General features: G+C 39.8%; 3 protein-coding genes across 3 annotated transcripts; all 3 read right to left on the bottom strand.

The window, feature by feature from the left end:
• Positions 1-2,546: 2,546 nt before the first annotated feature.
• Positions 2,547-3,751, bottom strand: LOC119254604 (olfactory receptor 6). The gene has a single exon (XM_037521707.2). The coding sequence runs from the start codon at positions 3,749-3,751 to the stop codon at positions 2,795-2,797; it is 957 nt and encodes a 318-aa protein (XP_037377604.1). The 3' UTR covers positions 2,547-2,794.
• A 9,407-nt stretch (positions 3,752-13,158) lies between these two features.
• On the bottom strand, positions 13,159-14,088 carry LOC119254963 (olfactory receptor 6-like). The gene has a single exon (XM_037521988.1). The coding sequence runs from the start codon at positions 14,086-14,088 to the stop codon at positions 13,159-13,161; it is 930 nt and encodes a 309-aa protein (XP_037377885.1).
• A 5,238-nt stretch (positions 14,089-19,326) lies between these two features.
• On the bottom strand, positions 19,327-20,256 carry LOC119254962 (olfactory receptor 6-like). Its single transcript, XM_037521987.1, has one exon. It carries the CDS (start codon positions 20,254-20,256, stop codon positions 19,327-19,329), a length of 930 nt encoding a protein of 309 aa, XP_037377884.1.
• Positions 20,257-20,957: the final 701 nt, after the last annotated feature.

The raw sequence follows: 20,957 nt of genomic DNA, 5'->3' as shown, positions 1-20,957 counted from the left end.
CCTCAACAGCTTTGGGGTGCTGTGTCTGCCTTGTGCCCCACCGTCGTGGAGAAACCACGCCCCGAATTTTCGTGCCCCAGGTCTCAGTTCAAAGCCCTCAGTTCCAGGATGCGGGCTGTAGCCCAGTTCAGTGGTGCGGGAATGGCGCCTTTTGCACCCCGCTCCCGTGCCTGGGCGCCTGGTTCCTGCTTACTCAGGGAGGGACCTTCACCTCAGTGAGGACCTCCGCGCGTCTCCCTGCAAGCCTAGGTCGCAGGCGCGGGGACCTGGGCAGCCGCGATCCAGGTCTGCACTTGCTTTTCAAGCTCCCCGAGCGCGCCGCGTTTCCGCGCCAGCTTACCGGCAGCCCGGGCTGTGTGCGCGTCTCCCGGGGTCTTTGTTCTTCTCTAATGGCGCCCGGAGCCGTTCGCTCACCGCCGCGGCGGATCCTGCAGGGTTCGCCTCAGCTCCCGTTCACGGGGTGTGGTGGCTGCAATAGTTCCTTTCCACTCACGGTCCCGCTTGCTACGTCGTTTGTTCTTGTGGGCCGTTTTGGTTTGTTGTTTCCTCCTCTCTGCCGGTCGGAGAGTGCCGCCTCTGTGGGCGGGGGAGGGGAGCAGGGTTCTGTGCTTCCCTCCCTTCTAGTCCTCTTTTATGGCCAGTTTCTTCTTCGGGCAGTTCGCTGAAGTCACCCGTTTATCTTCCGTGTCCCAGTTCTCACTGGGACCTGCCGCTTTTCCTCCCTATTCACTTTTTTTTAATGGGAGATCTTACTCGCAGCGTCTCCTCGCCGCCATGTTGCTCCGCCCCCCTCTATTTTTTAACATTTTCATGAAAATAAAATTATTTTATCTTTCACTAATATATGTCTCTTAGAGTTTTGATTATTTCCTTTACTGCCTTATAAAAGGAAGCATTTAATTGAGCCCTCACAGAAAAGGAAATTTTCTTTGCTTCTGGCCACTGATTCCTGAATTACTGCAGTCAATATTTGCCGCGGACCAGCACAGCAGTAGATGATGAGGCCGCCTCAGGGTTCAGAGAAGCGTGCAGGGTGGTCAGGGCGTCGGTGAAAAAAATGACAAACAGACACACTTCAAGAGAGTGAAAATCTGAGTGTAATTTAATTTGAGTTGGTGACCAGTATATATATGTTTTCTAAAAGCATAGGAATGGTGAACATCAGTGAAGAAATCAGCTTGCTTATAGGTTTAGCTTATCATTGACAAGGCAGTGATTTACATCTGGACCCAGGCGCATTCCTAAGTAGTTAGGCTATTAATTTTACTTTTTGTTTTATATGATTACTTTTTGTTTTAACTACTCACTACCACTAAATTACTATTAATTAACACGGGTGAATTTTACTTTTCACAATGTAATATTTTTATCATTAAGATTAATGCTAACAAAGCTAAGCATACAACAGAGAAATTATTAAGCTAACAGTTCTATTAATACACAGAGTTTAGTAACGTTTCATTTGAATTAGCCTAGTTATTAGATTTCATATGTTCTTTTTTAATCAGCAACCAATGACCTTTTTAGACAGAGAAAGAGAAAAGATTTTAGAAAGAGAAAAGATTTTAGAGAGACAGTTGTATTAGAATAAAGTTTGTGGGCCTTGAGAAGGCGAGATAAGTTTCTGTGCAGACAGCATTCCTGTAGTGGCTCCTGGTGGTCGTTATCTTTCAACAGGCTTCCGTCTTATCTATGTCTTCAGGGAGTTTGCTGTTCTCCCCCTGCGTGCTGGTTCCTTGCCCAGCCGGACCTAGGGATTCCTAGAGGTCACTGCAGGGGGAAGTGCAGCAGGTATGTCTTCAGGGGGTTTTGCTGTTCTCCCCCTGCGCACTGGTTGCCAAGCCGGACCTAGGGACCGTGGCGCAAGCCATTAGCCCTAAGGGTCACTGCAGGGGGAGGTGCAGCAAATATTTTTATAGTTGCAGACTGTCAGTTAATGAAGATTTTTTATTTTATTTTATTTTTATATTCCCCATACAATTGCAACCCCCTTATTTTGACCCCAAACCCTCCTTTCCCCGCCTCCCCCCCCCAATATGTCTCTAGTTCATAGTTGTTTGTTGATTTTGATTTTTTCTTTCTTATAGCTATTCTTTTTCCTGGTCCCTTATTTATGTTTTCTAGATTCCTGCTATGAGTGAGACCATCTGGTATTTTTCTTTTTCTTTCTGGCTTATTTTGCTGAGCATGATCCCTTCCAGCTCCATCCAAGTTGCTGCAAATTGCATGTGTTTATCTTTTTTGAATGCTGAGTAATACTCCATTGTGTATATGTACCACATCTTCTTGATCCAGTCATCTATTTTGGGGCATTTGGGTTGTTTCCAAAGCTTAGTTATTATAAATAGTGCTGCTATAAACATAGGGGTGCAGGTGCTCTTTGGAATTAATGTTTCTGTGTCCTTTGGGTAAATACCTAGGAGTGGAATTGCTGGATCATATGGAAGCTCTGTCTAGTAGGATGAGGAATCTCCACACAGCTTTCCATAGTGGTTGGACCAGTTTGCACTCCCACCAGCAGTGCAGGAGAGTTCCTTTTTCTCCACATCCTCGCCAACATTTGTTGTTGCTAGTTTTTTTAATATGTGCCTTTCTCACTGGTGTGAGATGGTATCTCATTGTCGTTTTGATCTGCATTTCCCTGATTACAAGTGATGTCGAACATTTTTTCATATGCCTGTTGGCCATTTGTATTTCCTCTTTGGAGAAGTTTCTTTTTAGCTCTTCTACCACTAATGAAGATGTTTTTAAGGTTTAGTCAAATCGTGAACTGAAAAGGAATGTCTGGGTCTCTTCAGAAAGGAGACTCTCTTGAGAAAAGGGCTAGTCCACTTGTCACGGTTTTTCTGATGGCATCTTTGACCTCCTTGTTCCTCAGGCAGTAAATGATAGGGTTGAGCATGGGAGTAAAGACTGCATATATGGCTGAGACCAGCTTGTTAGAATTGAATGAAGCAATGGCCCGAGGTCGGACATACATGAAGATCACAGCTGTGTAGAAGATGACCACCACCGTGAGGTGAGATGCACATGTGGAGAAGGCCTTCCGCTGCCCACTGGTTGAGGGGATGTGCAGGATGGTGGAGACGATGAAGGCATAGGAGAGGACAGTGGCTGATAGAGGAAACACAAGGATGACGATGGCTAGGGCAAAGTCTACCATCTCAGCCATAGAAAAGTCTTTGCAGGCCAGCTTGAGGATGGGGGACACATCACAGAAAAAATGGTTCAAGATGTTATTGCCACAGAAGGCCACTCTGGAGATGAAATACACCTTTGCCATGGAGATAGTGAAGCCACTCACCCAGGAACTGATGGTTAGTTGAACACAAAATCCTGTGGTCATCATGACTGGATAGCGAAGAGGCCAACAGATGGCCATGTAACGGTCATAGGCCATAGCTGCCAAAAGTACACATTCAGTACAGGCAAGTGAGATGAAGAAATAGAGCTGGGTCATGCATCCCAGGAAGGAGATGGTGTTAGGATGAAGGAGGAATCCAGTAAGCATCTTGGGAACAGTGACGGATATATACCAGGCCTCCAAAAAAGACAGAGTGCCCAGAAAGTAGTACATGGGCTTATGCAGAGAACTAGTGACCCATACAGTCAGGATGATGACCAAATTTTCCAACAGCACAAACAGGTAAGTAATAAGGAAGAAGAAGAAGAGCAGAGCCTGCAGCCAAGGGGCAGTAGGGAAGCCCACCAGGATGAACTCGCTGACCAGGGTGATGTTTTCCTTATACATAGTTAGGACACAAAGAGAATGTAATGATGAGAGCACCACATCCAAGAGTGGGATCCACATCACCAGCCAGGGGAACTGAGGCTACATGATAAACGGCAGTTACTTTATCTTTAAACTTGATCTTGGTATTTGATTCTGGACCTGGGGATGATCTGATACTTGCGGAGTGGCCACAGGATCCTCTAAGGAAAATCAGACATCAGAAGAGGACTTGAAAATAAATCCACCGTGGACACTAAGCTAAGCATCTCAAAGCAGATTCATGAGATCAGAATCAGGGTCAGGCCTTCAGATCTGGGTGAGAAAGCTGTCTTCCAGAATCACTGGAATAAATGCTTTTATTATCCCAGATTTCATGGGCAGCTATGAGCAGGACGCCATGATGATTGGACTAAGTGCTGACAATGGTCCAGGAAGCAGGCCAGAGAAGCAGAGAAGTTCAACTTCTGGAGGAAATAAAAGCAGAATATCAAATGGAAAAATGCTCCTGAACAGAGTCGCCTGCCCTAGCCTACTCCTCAGCTTGTTTTAAGTCTTTTTAAAGACTCTGACATAGGTGGTTAAAATTTTCTGCCTATTCTTATGTCCATGGCTTAAAAAGTTGAATGAAGAAGTATCTTCCCTCTTAGAATTATTGAATACCTTTTTATTTTTTAGATGGTTCCTAATAGCACTACTAATAATAATCATTTTTATACATAAATATAATATTACATATCATATTTATATTTATTATGAACACATAAATATATGTTAATTGTAATATTATAGGTAATATTATAGATATGATATTACCTATAATATATAATCTCTATATATCTATTATATAGTATGGTTTATATATCAACATATAATATGTAATAGTTACATGTAATTATGATAGTTACATAATATATATTTATAATAATTCACATTTGACCCCAAATTAATTTATGTGATTATCAATATATATATCCTCTTAAAGACTGGTTCAAAGTTTTTGTACTGTAGGAAGTGTTACTTGATTCATTTTATCTACTTGCTGACTCTGAAACCTCCATGTTATGGACGCTGCTTAAAACACGTTGATTTAAGGAACTTCCTTGGGAGCAGGTAAAGAGAGTAAACATCAGAAGAGGCCTGGGCTTCCCTGTTGTACCTTATGACCTGAGGAGAGGATTGAAATTTAAAAACATTTTCTTTAGAGGTGGAGATAAAGGATGATAAAAGTAATGATAAAAATTGGATTGAGATTATAAGTAAAATTAACCTAAAAGAGAAATCTACTTTTCAAGGAGACCAGCAGAAATGACCTGGGAGGGAAAGGCAAAATTCAGGGAACTAGAAAGGAGGATAAGATGTGGAATTTTCTATATGTTCAGTAATTATTTCTGATTTATATGTACTTTGTGACCTAAAACCTTCAGAGCTCAAATAACATAGTTGTTTATATGTGTTGGAGAAAAGATCCAATGAACTAGAACTCAAATTTGACTTCTTTCTTCATTATAAAGAGTTATCCTTTAATTAATTTTAACAACTCTCTTGAGGAGGTAATTTTTGCCCAAGAGATGTGATATATGGAAGCACATAGCCTAAATATGAACAATTACAGGACAAGGTTGTGAAGGAATTTTTACATGTAAATGCACACTCACTCATCTCAGATATGTCAGGACTCGGAAACCAAAAGAGTGACATAGCAGGGGACTCAACATGGACAAAAGGAGCCTCAATATTGACAGAGCACTAGACATTAAGGAACCTACAGACCAGTAGAATGAAGAATTGGGAGATCTGCATTCTAAAATACTAAAAGTTTCAATAATGAATGCAGACTCTACAGCATTGTTAGTAGTTAAGATTCAGATCTCTTGAATCCTTATTAGAGATCTGGCCTCATGCTGCATCTGAAAATGTGAAGATGAGAAAATCCGATGTCCCCATTCAAAGTCATGAGACAGATAAAGCAAGTAAACAAGTCATGACAAGTCTACTGTGTTATAGGAATAAGAAAGACACCTGTTCAGGCAGCCTACTGGAGGAAGGTACTAATATTGCACTCAAAGGTGACCTTCAAAGAAACAAGTGGGGACATCTTAATGCATCTGGGCAGCTGAGCCCTTCTGGAGAAAAATCACAGAAGAGAATAGATGAGATGATACCACCATAAATTTATGGCCATGGAGCTCAGCTGGGTCACAAACAATGGCTGGCTCTCTTTCACTATTTTTATTTTATTTTATTTTTATTTTTTACTTAAATATTTTATTTTATTTTATATAATTCTTACATCTTTTTTTCATCTTTGCACAATGTATGCATTTTCATTTTGGTTATTATCCCCATACAATTGTACCCCCCCTTATTTTGACTCTAGTACTTCCTTTCCCTGCCCCTCCCTCCCTCCCCACCCCCCCAGTATGTCTCTGGTTTACAGTTGCTTGTTGATTCTGATTTTTACTTTGTATTGATTAGTCTTTTTCCTGGTATCCTATCCAGGTCCTCCAAATTCCTGCTATGAGTAAGACCATCCGGTATTTTACTTTTTCTTTCTGACTTATTTCACTGAGCATGATCCCTTCTAGCTCCATCCATGTTGCTGCAAACTGCATGTGCCTCTTATTTGATTGCTGAGCAACATTCCATTGTGCATATGTACCACATCCTCTCCATCCAGTCATCTGTTTTTGGGCATTTGGGTTGCTTCCACACCTTAACTATTGTAAATAGTCTTGAACTATTTTTAGATCAATTCACTCTCCACTTTTCCCAAAGACTTTTGCTTCTGATCACCAAATTGCCAACCTCTCCCTCCTTCACTCAAACAGTTTTACTTCTTTTACAAAGACAAAGCTATAAAATGTGTATTTATTCAACTTCCCACTACCCAATCATTATGCTCACCTTTTGGTATTTGCTCATTCCTTCCTTCTTTTCTAACACCAGTTCTTCCAACTGCACAATTCTATTTCTTATATCAGAAATCTCTTTTCATAAATATTCACTGAGCACCTACTAGGTGACAGACACTGTGCTAGATGCTTAAAGTAACTGACCAGAAAAAAAAACAGTCCAAAATCCTCAATCTTAAGAGGTTTTATTCTAGTGGAGAGATACACCAATAAAACCAGTCCTCAAATTTTTGAATAAATATAATATAAATATAAATGTAGGTAATTATAAATTCTATGGAGAAAATAGACCAAGGTAAGGAAAAGTCAGGAGTATGGGGATGGTCAAGATAAACCTTGATAAGCGCCTCCCTGGTGGCGCAGGGGTTAAAAGACAGCACTATCAAGCTACTGCCAGCCTCTACAGCACAAATTCAATCAGGGAGCAAAACACATGGTGCAGCTGACCTCTTCTGCTTTGCCCGCTGCTCCCCTCAGCAGTGTTTTTCAGTAGATCTGCCTGTTCTGCTCCCCACTCCATCTCTGGTGAATCCTCATACCTCCTGCACTTCTGCACATCCCAAAAGTGCAAAAATAAATAAATCTTTTTTTTTTAAAAGATAAACCTTGTTGGGCCTTCCCAGTGGTGCAGCGGTTGAGCGCTGGGTTGCAAAGCTGCCTGCAGCCTCTGCAGAGCCAGTTCGATCCCCAGATGCTTCCCGGCCACCGGAGGAGGGTCCCACATGGCCCGCAGATCTCTCCTGCCGCCCGCTGCTCCCCTCAGCAATGTACTTCGGTCCTTCTACCTGCTCTGCTCCCCTCTCTGGCTCTGATGAATTCTCTCACCCTCCCGTGTTTCTGACTGTACCCAGTGCTTGTATAAATAAATAAAAATAAATCTTTTTTTTTTTTAAATAAAGATAAACCTTGTTAAGCAGAGACAGGAAGAAGGTGAAGGCATCAGTCACTGTCTGGTGACCTTAGGGACAACAAGGAGATCAGTATTGGAACAAAAGTGACTAGAAGGGAGAAATAAAGTTGAAGTAAGGACTAAGAGAGGGGATGAAGAACTTATCATCATGATCCATTTAAGCAGTGGTAATTCTGTTGCCTTTGCTCTGGGTGGATCGGGGCCATTTTTGAAAGGTTTTGAGCAGTTGAGGGACCTGATGATGCTGATGCTTTAAAAATTCTTCTGTCAGGTTCTCCTTATCTGAATCAGTTCCTACAACTTTTAAAGTTAATCTGTCAGTTCTCTTTCTAAAAATAATTCTCTTTACTAGCCATATTTTTTGTATCTGCTTGAGAACACTGTACCATCATGTCACCCTTCTCTTTCCTTACCTTTGACTGCTAACTTTACATGGCTACTACTGTTCCGATAATATCCAGGTCATTTCCAATTTAAAAATGTTAGTTTTAGTTTCCCACTCCCTTACCCACCCTCCCTATTCACCACAACTCTTACACCTGAGCCAGGTAGTTCCAGGCACTGAAAACACCAGTAAAATAGATACTGGAGTTGTACAGGAGACAAAGGGAGGATTAGGATATAATGTAATAAGAATTACAATAGAACACCAAGTACTGGGAATCTAGAGTAGAGAATAATTCTTTCTGATAAAGGAGCCCAGAAAATCTTAACCACGGAAGACATTTGAACTGAAGTGAACCTTAGAGAGTTTTGGGGAGGAGGAAAAATATTAGAGACAGAGAAGAACAAATGCAAAGGTACAGAGTAAAGAGACAGAAATTTGATGAGGATGATTTGCATCTAAAATAGAAGCAATAGGCAGGAAGGAGGGAAATACATTGCAATAAGGCAGAAAAGAACCTGCAGCTCTGTAGGGCAACATCCTCCTCCAAGACTGTGCCTGTGCACAACTGTCTTCCACCTGAAATTCCTTCTCTTTCTACCTGAAAGATGCCCACTTTGATAGGTTCATCCTATAAAACCATAATTCCCACTACCACCACTCACTTTCTGCTCACCACCCCCAGCTATTTGGTTTTGTAATACTTATGGATCTCTACTTACCTGTCACCACTATGGCATTTGTGAACTCATTGAAAACATCAAGGTTATCCTATTTTCAGCTTGTCTTTTTATCCCAATGTCCAGCACAGTTCCTCATGTGTGGTTGGTGCTCAGTAAATAAATCATTTCTGATGTTTAATTAAAACCATATGCCTCATCATATTGCACTTTGTTACAGTTTTTAGTTGGGGACCTGTGTAAGGCAGGTTTTCTTGGTTGAGTCTGGCTTGAAGATCTTGGTTCAGGAATCTAATCATTAGATCTGTGGAAAGGGTTCCAGAGACTATCATCAATATAGTCTCTGTGAGTATTTGCTTTTCCACTTCAAAGAAGTTGCAGATAGGTGGCAGAAAAGGGAAAAAGAAGAGAAAAGGAAATAAAGGAGAATCTTTGGAATAGTCTGACCTAAAACCTAGAAAATGTCTTCTCTGTGAAACTCAAAAGTTCCATGTGATTCTACTCACCTGGGAAAGAGTCTGGTGTCCAGAAGAGTTACAGGAAAATGAACACTGATTCCACTTTTATTCAAAGAAAATTCAGCATCACCTCAATTCATATTTGCAGTAACACTTTAAAACCCAACATTGAAAGATTATTTCTGGGCCTTTTGGATGACCCTGCTTAATGATAAAAGCCAATGATGGAGAGATTTTTCTTTTTGTATGTTTTTTCTCTGTATCTATTCAATGTGCGTCTCTTTCCACTCCACTCTCTCTCTTGTTTTTGTTCTCTCATTTCTCTGTCATTGAACCTGGATTGGCCTTGAAGTTGAATCCTCCCACAGTCTCATCTGAGAGAGCTGAGAGCTGCGCAGGGCCGGGATGAAGTGAGCCCACTGCTCAGTAGCGACAACTGCTCTTTAAAAGGCACATCCTTAGGGATCTGATTCACAGATTCTCCAGGATTTTCAAGAGCAACAATAACAGAAAGTTAGAGAAATGTCCCTAGTGATCTCTAAGAGTCAACAACAGAATATGCTAGATGATGAGCCAATGAAGAAAGGGAGAAGTAACAGGTTCCTGGCAAATCAGTCTGGTGACTTATCCTAATCTTAGTCCCAAATATTTATTTTCTCTGCTTGTCTAGAAAGTGAATGTTTTCTGTGACATTACTTTAAGGTTTTTAATATTATTCAGAGGGGCTAATTATGATAGGGTCAAAGTATAGTAAAGTTGATATAAGTGTTAATAGGACATTAGAAGCACAACATTCTCTCCACTCCTTCCAACCAAGAGAAGTAGTCTTAAACTTCAAACACTGACAACTGTACATAAAGCTAGGGACTGAACGATCCTGGGTAGAGCAAATTGAGAAATAGCAATTTTGAATCTTATCTTTTAAAGAAACTGCTCTTGTTTTCATGCTTTCTTTTGAATTTCTTAAAAAAAATTTATTTATTTATGCATACAAGAGCTGGGGTACAGGCCAGAGATGTGGGGGGTAAGAGGATTCACCAGAGACAGAGTGGGGAACAGAACAGGCAGACTGATGAAATACACTGCTGAGGGGAGCAGCGGGCGAGTCAGGAGAGACTGTGCCATGTGGGTTGTTTCCTGGCTGGCCGGGGATCGAACTCGTGCTGCAGAAGCTGCGGTTAGCTTCATAGGTTGCATTTTAACCCCTTGCGCCACCAGGGAGGCCCCCCTTTTGAATTACTTCACATTGCTTTTATCTTCCCTACCTCTTAAAAATAGTGATTCACAAAGGCTTCGAGGAGGAATATCTCTCCATAGAGATCTAAAAAGGACACAAGCAAGAACTCAAAGCAAAGGAGGGCGGAAGACCATGCAGAGGACACATGGAACAGGCAGCTGATGGCATCGCTGCTCCCAATATTAGATTGCAGCATTTTCTTCCTTCTAATGTTTTCTTCCTCTTCCATGTCTCCTGTTACCTTAGAGAAGACCTAGGAGACCATGACTCAACAGGGTCTGGAGGAAAGTACAAGACAGCTCAGCCTTTCCAAGTACAGAAGGAAGTTAGGCCAGTGGAACTAGAAGTGGCCTTGTGCTCAGATCTGAAAACCATTAAGTGTAGTGGCAGCAGCTGATTGTCACTGTGCAATATTTGGAGATTTTCTCAGTCCCCTGTTAAATCCTATCCTGTTAGAGATTAGACGAATAAATATAAGTTCACTGAGAAACAGAATTTTGTCACCATCTTTAGAGCATTCTTTTAAAATTGTTTTTGTGACTAAAAATAAGACAAAACCAAAGATTTTCTGTTAATTGCTTTTATAAAAACACAAAGTTATAAAGGACATATCAAATTATTTTATTAATATCCTTTATTAAAAATAAAATTAGGTGAAATAATTATAAAATTCAATAGAACAATACAGATATGTATTTTCATCACTTATCTAATGTAGGAGTTTATTTGATATTTTTTGAACTCTGCTTCTTAATATTCAAGATTTAATAATTTATTAGCAATAGTTGAAATATTGGAAATGTAGGACAATTCCAGATATTTTAGGGACTATAAAATTATTCATTTAATATGTAACACCAGAAATCTCTGAATTCTTCCAAATTTTAATATCTTCATTCAGAAACAACCCAGTCAATCAAATCACTAAGGTCACCTCTATTTCATAAATGGGAGAACTGCCATCAGAAGGGCCATCTGTGAATACATAAGAGCAGACCTTGCAAAAATGGAGATAAACACTAATAAAGTGCATTTCTCCAATGTGCTAAAGACTTCATATATATGATTTAGTTTAATCCTTTTAACAGCTCCATAAAATGTTACTAATATTCTCAATTTTCCAACAAGAAAAATCAAGGTTCAGAATAAATAATAGTTTTCCCAGGATGATTGTATCAGCCAGTGTTCAATAACTGAATATTGATAATAGAGATCACCAAGCTAGTTTCAGCATACAGACATGTTTGACACACACTATCCCACAATTCAGAAATGAAGAAACTTAAGTTCAAAGATGGCAAAATTCTAAAAACCTATGGAAACACAAAGCTAACAATTGGTAATGCTGCTGTGTAAGCTTCAAAGACCAACTATTTCCCAATATCCTAATTCCCACTGAGGCTGCTTTAAAGGTCTGGTTTTGTGAACAAACATTGGGGCTATTTTTTGACAGATCTTAAAATATAGCCTGATTTACCCTGATAATAGAATGAAGGAAACTAAAAGGGAATAAGCAAATGTGTGCAGTAAACTCACCTAAATTATCTCAGAAAGGAGCTAAACATTTCCTAGTGGCAAATGCGGTATTAATAATAAATAGCAGAAAATCTGGGCACAGTGTATTCAATACCTGAGTTTACCTGTTGAATAGCAGAGAGTAGTTCAGAGCAAAAATAGAATAATTTAGGCTCCCACTTAAAATGGACAGGATGGTAGCTTTTTCTGATTATTTCTTTCATATACTTAAATTTTCTTATATGTGTACTTTCAGTTCAACTTTGTAGAATTCTCCCTTGTATATTACACTTCCTTATCTTGTCAGCAGGTTCCTCAAGACAGCCAAGACTCCCACTGGTTTTAGAAAAACCTGTTTGCCTTTCACCTTATTTGAATACAGAACATAAGTTATATTGATTGAAGATTTCAGCTACTACATATAATGATGAAATGATATCCCATTGTTTGCTGATAATAGTCACAAGAATACAAGAATTCAAGGGCTTAAAAGAAATGTCTCAAGAGACACACACACCAAGTGCAAAAGTTGCAATAATACTGAATCATTTAACTGTCATGAAACAAATGTTTCCACCCTTTTAATAAAAAATGAGCTGCTATAGCCCAAGCTAAAACTGACAGAGAATTGTGAAATGATCAGTATTATTATTTAATATTAATGGTTGTCTAGCATCACTAACCGAGGGCAAGCACAAACAACACTCACCGCCATTACTGCCACCATTATCATTAACCATCATGTCTATAACTTACTGGCTGGATTGCTTGGTCCTTGCAGACATCTACACTTGTTAATTAATGTGTCCTTAGAACTACTATCACAACTATCAGCCTCTTAGATATAAAGAAATCTAAAGGCATGGATTATAGAGCTAGATTCATAGGTTCAAATTATAGCTATGATACTTATTAAATGTACACAAGTATTATTAAATGTACACAATTATTTAATCCCTTTGTGTGTGCATGAAATTTTGATCTGAGAAATCAGGTAAATAATCATAATGAACCCATGGTAGCGTTATAAGAGTAAACTATTTAATTACATACACTGAACATGAGCAAACGGCATGTTTGATTAATATTTGTCATTACAAAATAATTATTAAATATATAAAAGTATTGCCTTATTTTTAAAATAAATCAAGATTAAAGCAACAATGTGTCTTGTTTCTATTTTGATTTTTCCTCTCTTTTAATGCTGTCTTGTCTTTGAGAATCTGTCTATAGAGAAATGCTAAGATAGTCATGCTCAGTGTCATGGGAATGGCTTCCTTGCTGGACACGGTCTCTCCTCCAGGCAGCAGGACTCAGTTAAGCAGAAGTCACTTTTGAACTCCCATGGTCTTCTTAATAGCATTCTTGACTTCCTGGTTCCTCAGGCAGTAGATGAATGGATTGAGCATGGGTGTGAGGACCGCATACACAGCCGAGATTAGTTTGTTGGAATTAAAGGATGCAATGGCTCTGGGACGAACATACATAAAAATCATGGCTGTGTAATAAATGATAACTACAGTGAGGTGAGAGGCACAGGTGGAGAAGGCCTTCTTTCTTCCCTGGGTGGATGGTATACGCAGAATGGTGGAGACAATGTAGACGTAGGAGAGGATGGTGGTGATGAGTGGGAAGACAAGAATGACAATAGCCAAGGCAAAGTCCACTAACTCAGCTGTAGACATATCTTTGCAGGCCAGTTTGAGAATGGGTGAGATGTCACAAAAAAAGTGGTTCATGACATTGGAGCCACAGAAGGCAACATGAGAAATGAAATAGACCTTGATGACAGAGATCATAAAACCACTCATATAGGAGAAAGCTATCAGCTGCACACAATGACCTGTGGTCATGATGACTGGATATTGAAGAGGGTGGCAGATGGCCACATAACGGTCATAGGCCATGGCTGCCAGAAGCACACACTCTGTACAGGCAAGCGAAATAAAGAAGTAGAGCTGGGTCATGCAACCTTTGAAGGAGATGCGTCGTCTCTGCAGGAGAAAACCATCCAACATCTTGGGGACTGTAACAGACACATACCAGACCTCCAAGAAGGATAAACTACACAGGAAATAGTACATGGGCTTATGAAGGGAGTTAGTAACCCAAACAGTTAGCATGATGACCAGATTTTCTACTAACACCAGCAGGTAGGCTAAAAGGAAGATGAAGAACAGTAGGATTTGTAGCCATGGGGCGGTGGGGAAGCCCACCAGGATGAACTCACTGACAAGAGTGATGTTTTCCTCTGGCATGTCTCTGAGCACTGGGGAAATGGAAATCTTCTAGGACAGCACCACAAATAATGAGGATGACTGTGGTATTAGACAAGAGACCAACCTAAGAAACCAAATCGGTCTTCCCTGTAAATGAGACTAAAAAATGGCTTCTGTTAATACAGAATAGTATTAAAATGTGAAGTATACATTTCTCTCCAGGTTTATTTATTAATTTTTTATGACAATCTTCCAGAATCACAATGTTCTCTCATTCTTAAGTCGCACTCACCTGACAAGAGATTTGAATGTCATTATCTGTGTCATTTCCAGTTCCTCCGCCAATGAACAGACTAAAATCTCTCTGTTATTAGTTCCAGATCTCTTTTTGATTATGAACTCTTTGCACAAAGAAGTTCTGATAAAAGGAAACATGGAGGAAAAAATGGTTCAGATTTATTGGTAAGTCATGGTTTATAAATATGAGCCATTGTCTTAGGTTCTATTCTGGAGGTAGGAGAAGAGGTAAGGAGAATATGAATGGAGTACATAGATAGACAGATCTTGTAAGGCTGCAAGGCTAAGTCACTTTGTGCTGTGATTAGAGAAACTGATCACCAACACATTATCTCTTGAAAATGTATGAATGAATTTGCATCTTCACTTAATGTCTCTTATTCATAAAAACTGAATTCAGGTCCTTTTCATAAATTCACTCATTTTTGCAGCAAATTATTTTCTGTACTCTACTTGATTGGCACATAAAATTTCTCACATGAAAATGTAAGTTATTCTATCATTTTCATTGATCGTGCAAAAGTAGACTCATCTGCAGATTTTTTGGCTTCTGGAGGTCCATATCTCCTTTCTTTTTTTAAAATTTTTTTTTTTTTTAATAGAGGCATGTTTTATTTATTTATTTATTTGTTTGTTTTGTTTATACATGCACTGGGTACAGTCAGAAGCGCGGGAGGGTGAGAGAATTCACCAGAGCCAGAGCGGGGAGCAGAGCAGGCAGAAGGACCGAAGTGCACTGCTGAGGGGAGCAGCGGGCGGCAGGAGAGGTCTGCGCGCCATGTGGGACCCTCCTCCGGTGGCCGGGCAGCAGTCGAGGATCGAACCGGCGCCGCAGAGGCTGCAGGCAGCTTCGCAACCCAGCGCTCAACCGCTGCGCCACCGGGGAGGCCCCCATATCTCCTTTCTGATTAGACTTCATGGTAGGCACTGAAGCACCAATGCAAGAAACAGAGTCAGGAAAACAGAGTTAACACACACCTTCTTTGGTCCAAGTTTTCTTCTCAGATGTTCATTTACATCTAGTCAGTCCTGGCTCTAGCCAATCAGGCGCATAATAATCACCCTCATAATCCACAACACTGGAGATCTCCTGGCTATATCTCACAACTGGGACTAAGGGATAAACCACTGAAATACATATTATTGTCACCATCACGTCCTCTCTTTACTATCACATATTTGAAAGTCAGTGTGACTTGGGGATGGGAAGAGAATTTCCCTTGTTCTCATCCCCGTAACTCCTGCAGTCCTGAGGTAGTTTCCCAGTGGGGGATTCTTTTTCTAGTGCTCAAAGCCTTCACAAAATGTTTTTTTTTTTTCCTGGGGAAAAAGATGTGTTTGGGGCAGCAAAGAATGTGTACTGGCTCTTCTTTAGGGCATTATAATATTCCTATTTCTATCACCAGCCACATAAGTTATTACACATTCCCACTTCCAGACTGATTAATAACACTGAGTTTAGAGTCCGAGCAAAATTTCAGCATTGGTTTCATTACCTAGCAGTTGTGTAATACTGCACAGAGCACTTACCTAACATGCACAGGCATTCCTTCTCCTGTAGAGTGGGGATAGTGATAATCAGGCCTACTTTACTGAAATGTCTTACGGCAATTCAAATGATATTGCATATGAAGGATTTGGACATGGTTATTCTCCACAAGCATTAGCTGTTATTAAATTATATCACATAGTCTTAATCATGTTTACTCAGTTATGTTGCTCACATATTTTCCTCCCTGGGCACTCGCAAAGACATTTATTCATTCTCTGTCCTCGACTCACATTTTCAGGTGTAATCACGTTTTCAGGTGTAATCATAGCTCCAATATCCTTGAGCTCAGGATTATAGTGTCTTTGAAAACCTCTGAGTTACACATCATACAGAACCTTCCTATTTTCTCATGAACACATGGCTTTCTTACATCCAAGCACATTCTACTACTTCACATTCTCTTCCATTTCCTTTGACTCAAATATACTGCACAATAGGCTCTATTTTGAAGCGCCAGGACATGTGGAATTTCCTTTTTCTACTTACCTGTCCTTCAAAACTAAGAGCATTAAACTTTGAGATCTTGTGACCATTTGTGAACAGAAATATTTTCATTGTACCAGTCACCATTTGCCATCCTTTGTTTATTCTCAAAGATAATACAGACTCTAACAGACTTCTAGAATAGGAAGCATATCCTTTGTGAGAAGTTCCATCACCCAAAAGGCCTCACACCTCTCCTGAATTCCAGAATTTCTCAAATTTAGAAAGGATAGAGTGTGCCCTGAATGTTCCATTTTTAATCGCTTTTCTTGACATTCTTTTTCTTAAACAGCAAAACAGTGCCTACTCTCAACCAGTCTCTTGGTAGCTTCAGATACTCACCAAGAGCCAGTTGTTCTCTCCTGAAAATGGAAATCAATTTGATCTTTGCACTGACTGTGGGAAAGCACCCAGATCTGCAGTTCCACACATCCTAGAGATGTATGTCTGATGTCTGCTTAGGTAGGTATTGCAGAAGCAATACAAGAAGACAGAAACAGAGGCCAGAGAATATATTTAACACACCTACATTTGGTCCAAGTCTTCTTCCCTGGAGGCTCACTTATGTCTGGTCTGCCTGGCTCAAAGGAGACTGTGTGCGCTGCCAAGACTATGGCCAGGGGACACGGACAGGGCAGATGTACTTCTAGCCATTTATCAACTCCTTGTATACCTGGACTATGTCTAACTATACCTGTTCATATGATATGATGCTTTTATTCCTTCTTGAAAGGCATGCAATACTAAATTACTCAAAAACAAGTATAAGTAAACTAAGTGCATTATTAAGGTGAAGATATTAATTTTTTCATTTTTATTTATTTATCTTACATTTTAAGCCTGTTAAAATAAAAAAGGCACTATGCTTTGTATTTTTTGGCATAAAAATATGTAGATTATGACCTCTACCTTGTGGTATCCCAGAGGAATGGAAGTAAAATAATAAGTACACACTAACTTAGGAGCCTAGAAAATGTTTCATGAAACCTCAGTCTGTCCCAGTCTCATTGAAAGACTATAGTATAAAGTAGCTGTAACTAGCATGTAGGCAAGTAAATTTGGTTCATCAGTCCAAATATCTGGTTTTTGCCTACATACAATATATTTTTTAAAGAAAATAGTTATTATATATTTATGTTATATTTATATCCATTTAAATTTTTTCTTAATTTTTAAATTTTTTTATTTTTAGAACCATATAATCTTTCTGGAGTCTGTCTGTCTGTCTGTCTCCTGCTCTTTCTGTCTAACTCTGCTACTGTCTTTTATTTCCCTTTGTCTCTTTTCCTTACCCATACTCATGAGCTAAGAGCCCCCACAGGGTTTATCATTGTTCATTGATTTTTTAATGTGTTTTATATTATCAAATCGTTGGTTATATAAATGTCCGGTATTTGCTTTGTTGTTTATTTTGTTGACTATGATATCATTACAGGCTAGCACTGTGCTTGGCAAGAAACTGGAGAATAAAAAATATCAAATTAGTGACTGAGTTAATAAAGTTAAGCAAAATAAGAAGGAATTTATTGCAATTATTGAGTACATTACACTCTCAAATCTCTTCGGAATGGATGCTCTGTTTTGGGGGATCAATAAAGACAGGATTGAGTTGGTGTAGGTGGAGAAGAGAGCAGATATTAATGAACTTCAGATACTAGAATGATTAAAAAGTGCAAAGATAAATGGGATGGCTAGGTTCTATTTAATTCAATCGACAATTCGTAAGTTGCAGGGTAACATTATAAGTAGAGTAACATATTATTAAAGGAATGCTGAATAGCAGAGGGTAGCTTAGAGAAAAAATGGGAGGCCAATTTAAGCTCCTGCTTAAAATAAACAGGGGTGGGTAGCTCTTTCTAATAATTACTTTCATATAATTGATATTTTTTACAGTACTTTCAGTCCAATCAATTTTATAGAATTCCCCCTCGTATACTATAATTCCTTATCTCATCAGCAGGTTCCTCAAGATATCTAAAAACCCCATTACTTTTAGAAAAGTTTGGGCAAGCACAAACACTCACCTCCATTACTGGAACAATTATCATTAATCATCATATCAATGTCATACTGGCTACATCCCTTGCTCCTTGCAGAATCCATACTTGTTAATTTTTTTTTTTTTTTTTTTTTTTTTTATAGAGGCATGCTTTATTTATTTGTTTGTTTTGTTTATACATGCACTGGGTACAGTCAGAAGCGCGGGAGGGTGAGAGAATTCACCAGAGTCAGAGCGGGGAGCAGAGCAGGCAGAAGGACCGAAGTACACTGCTGAGGGGAGCAGCGGGCGGCAGGAGAGGTCTGCGCGCCATGTGGGACCCTCCTCCGGTGGCCGGGGAGCAGCCGGGGATCGAACTGGCGCCGCAGAGGCCGCGGGCAGCTTCGCAACCCAGCGCTCAACCGCTGCGCCACCGGGGAGGCCCCATACTTGTTAATTAATATGTCCTTAGAATACTATCATAATCTATTAGATATAAAGAAATCTAAAAGCATGGATTATAGAGCTAGTCTCATCAGGTTCAAATTACAGCTATGATACTTATTAAATGTGTAATCTTACACAATTTTTTAATCTGTGTGTGTGTGCATGAAATTTTGATCTGAGAAATCAGGTAAATAATCATAATGAACCCATGGTAGCATGATAAGAGTAAACTATTTAATTACATACACTGAACATGAGCAAACGGCATGTTTGATTAATATTTGTCATTACAAAATAATTATTAAATATATAAAAGTATTGACTTATTTTTAAAATAAATCAAGATTAAAGCAACAATGTGTCTTGTTTCTATTTTGATTTTTCCTCTCTTTCATGCTGTCTTGTCTTTGAGAATCTGTCTATAGAGAAATGCTAAGATAGTCATGCTCAGTGTCATGGGAATGGCTTCCTTGCTGGACACGGTCTCTCCTCCAGGCAGCAGGACTCAGTTAAGCAGAAGTCACTTTTGAACTCCCATGGTCTTCTTAATAGCATTCTTGACTTCCTGGTTCCTCAGGCAGTAGATGAATGGATTGAGCATGGGTGTGAGGACCGCATACACAGCCGAGATTAGTTTGTTGGAATTAAAGGATGCAATGGCTCTGGGACGAACATACATAAAAATCATGGCTGTGTAATAAATGATAACTACAGTGAGGTGAGAGGCACAGGTGGAGAAGGCCTTCTTTCTTCCCTGGGTGGATGGTATACGCAGAATGGTGGAGACAATGTAGACGTAGGAGAGGATGGTGGTGATGAGTGGGAAGACAAGAATGACAATAGCCAAGGCAAAGTCCACTAACTCAGCTGTAGACATATCTTTGCAGGCCAGTTTGAGAATGGGTGAGATGTCACAAAAAAAGTGGTTCATGACATTGGAGCCACAGAAGGCAACATGAGAAATGAAATAGACCTTGATGACAGAGATCATAAAACCACTCATATAGGAGAAAACCATCAGTTGCACACAATGACCTGTGGTCATGATGACTGGATATTGAAGAGGGTGGCAGATGGCCACATAACGGTCATAGGCCATGGCTGCCAGAAGCACACACTCTGTACCAGCCAGCGAAATAAAGAAGTAGAGCTGGGTCATGCAACCTGTAAAAGAGATGTGTCGTCTCTGCAGGAGAAAACCATCCAACATCTTGGGGACTGTAACAGACACATACCAGACCTCCAAGAAGGACAAGCTACACAGGAAATAGTACATGGGTTTATGAAGGGAGTTAGTGATCCAAACAGTTAGCATGATGACCAGATTCTCTGCTAACACCAACAGGTAGGCGATAAGAAACAGAAAGAAAAATAGGATCTGTAGCCACGGGGCTGTAGGGAAGCCTAGTAGGATGAATTCACTGATCAGAGTGATGTTTTCCTCCGACATGACAAAGAGCAGTGACAGGTACTGAAGTCTTCTAGGACAGCACCACAAATAATGAAGATGACTGTGGTATTAGACAAGAGACCAACCTAAGAAACCAAATCGGTCTTCCCTGTGAATGAAACTAAAAAATATTTTCTGTTAATACAGTATAGTCTTCAAACGTGAAGTATACATTTCCCTCCAAGTTTATTTGTTAACTTTTTTCTGAAAGTCTCCCAGATCACAGTGTACTCCCATTCTCAAGTCTCTCTCACCTGGTGAAAGATTTGAATGTCACTCTTTGTGTCATTTCCAGTTCCTCTGCCAATGAACGGAGCATAAGTCTCTCTTGTTGGTTCCAGGTGTCTGTTTAATTAGGAATTCATTGCACAAAGAAGTCCTGATGAAAGGAAACATGGAGGATAAAATGGTTCAGAAAAAGTTCCGAAAGTCGAATATAACCCCATTGCTGTAGTCCTTTGATCCATCGCAGTTTCTTCAAAATAGGGTCTGTGAATACTAAAATAGGTACTAACTCTTGGGATATTCCTTAATGATTTCTAGTTGCTTTTAGATAAAAATGAAGACATATTCATTACCACACAAAGAAGGCACATCTTTCTGGATCCCTATTTCTCTCACATCACCTCCTATGAAATTTAAACAGTATTCCATGCTTGACACACGCTCTACTTGTGTTAGCTCCTGGGCACACTCTGGTC

This window comes from Talpa occidentalis, unplaced genomic scaffold, assembly GCF_014898055.3.
Source record: "Talpa occidentalis isolate TD23 unplaced genomic scaffold, MPIMG_talOcc4v2.1 talOcc4.3, whole genome shotgun sequence".
NCBI classification, from domain to species: domain Eukaryota; kingdom Metazoa; phylum Chordata; class Mammalia; order Eulipotyphla; family Talpidae; genus Talpa; species Talpa occidentalis.
This window is presented reverse-complemented; position numbering and strand designations above follow the sequence as displayed.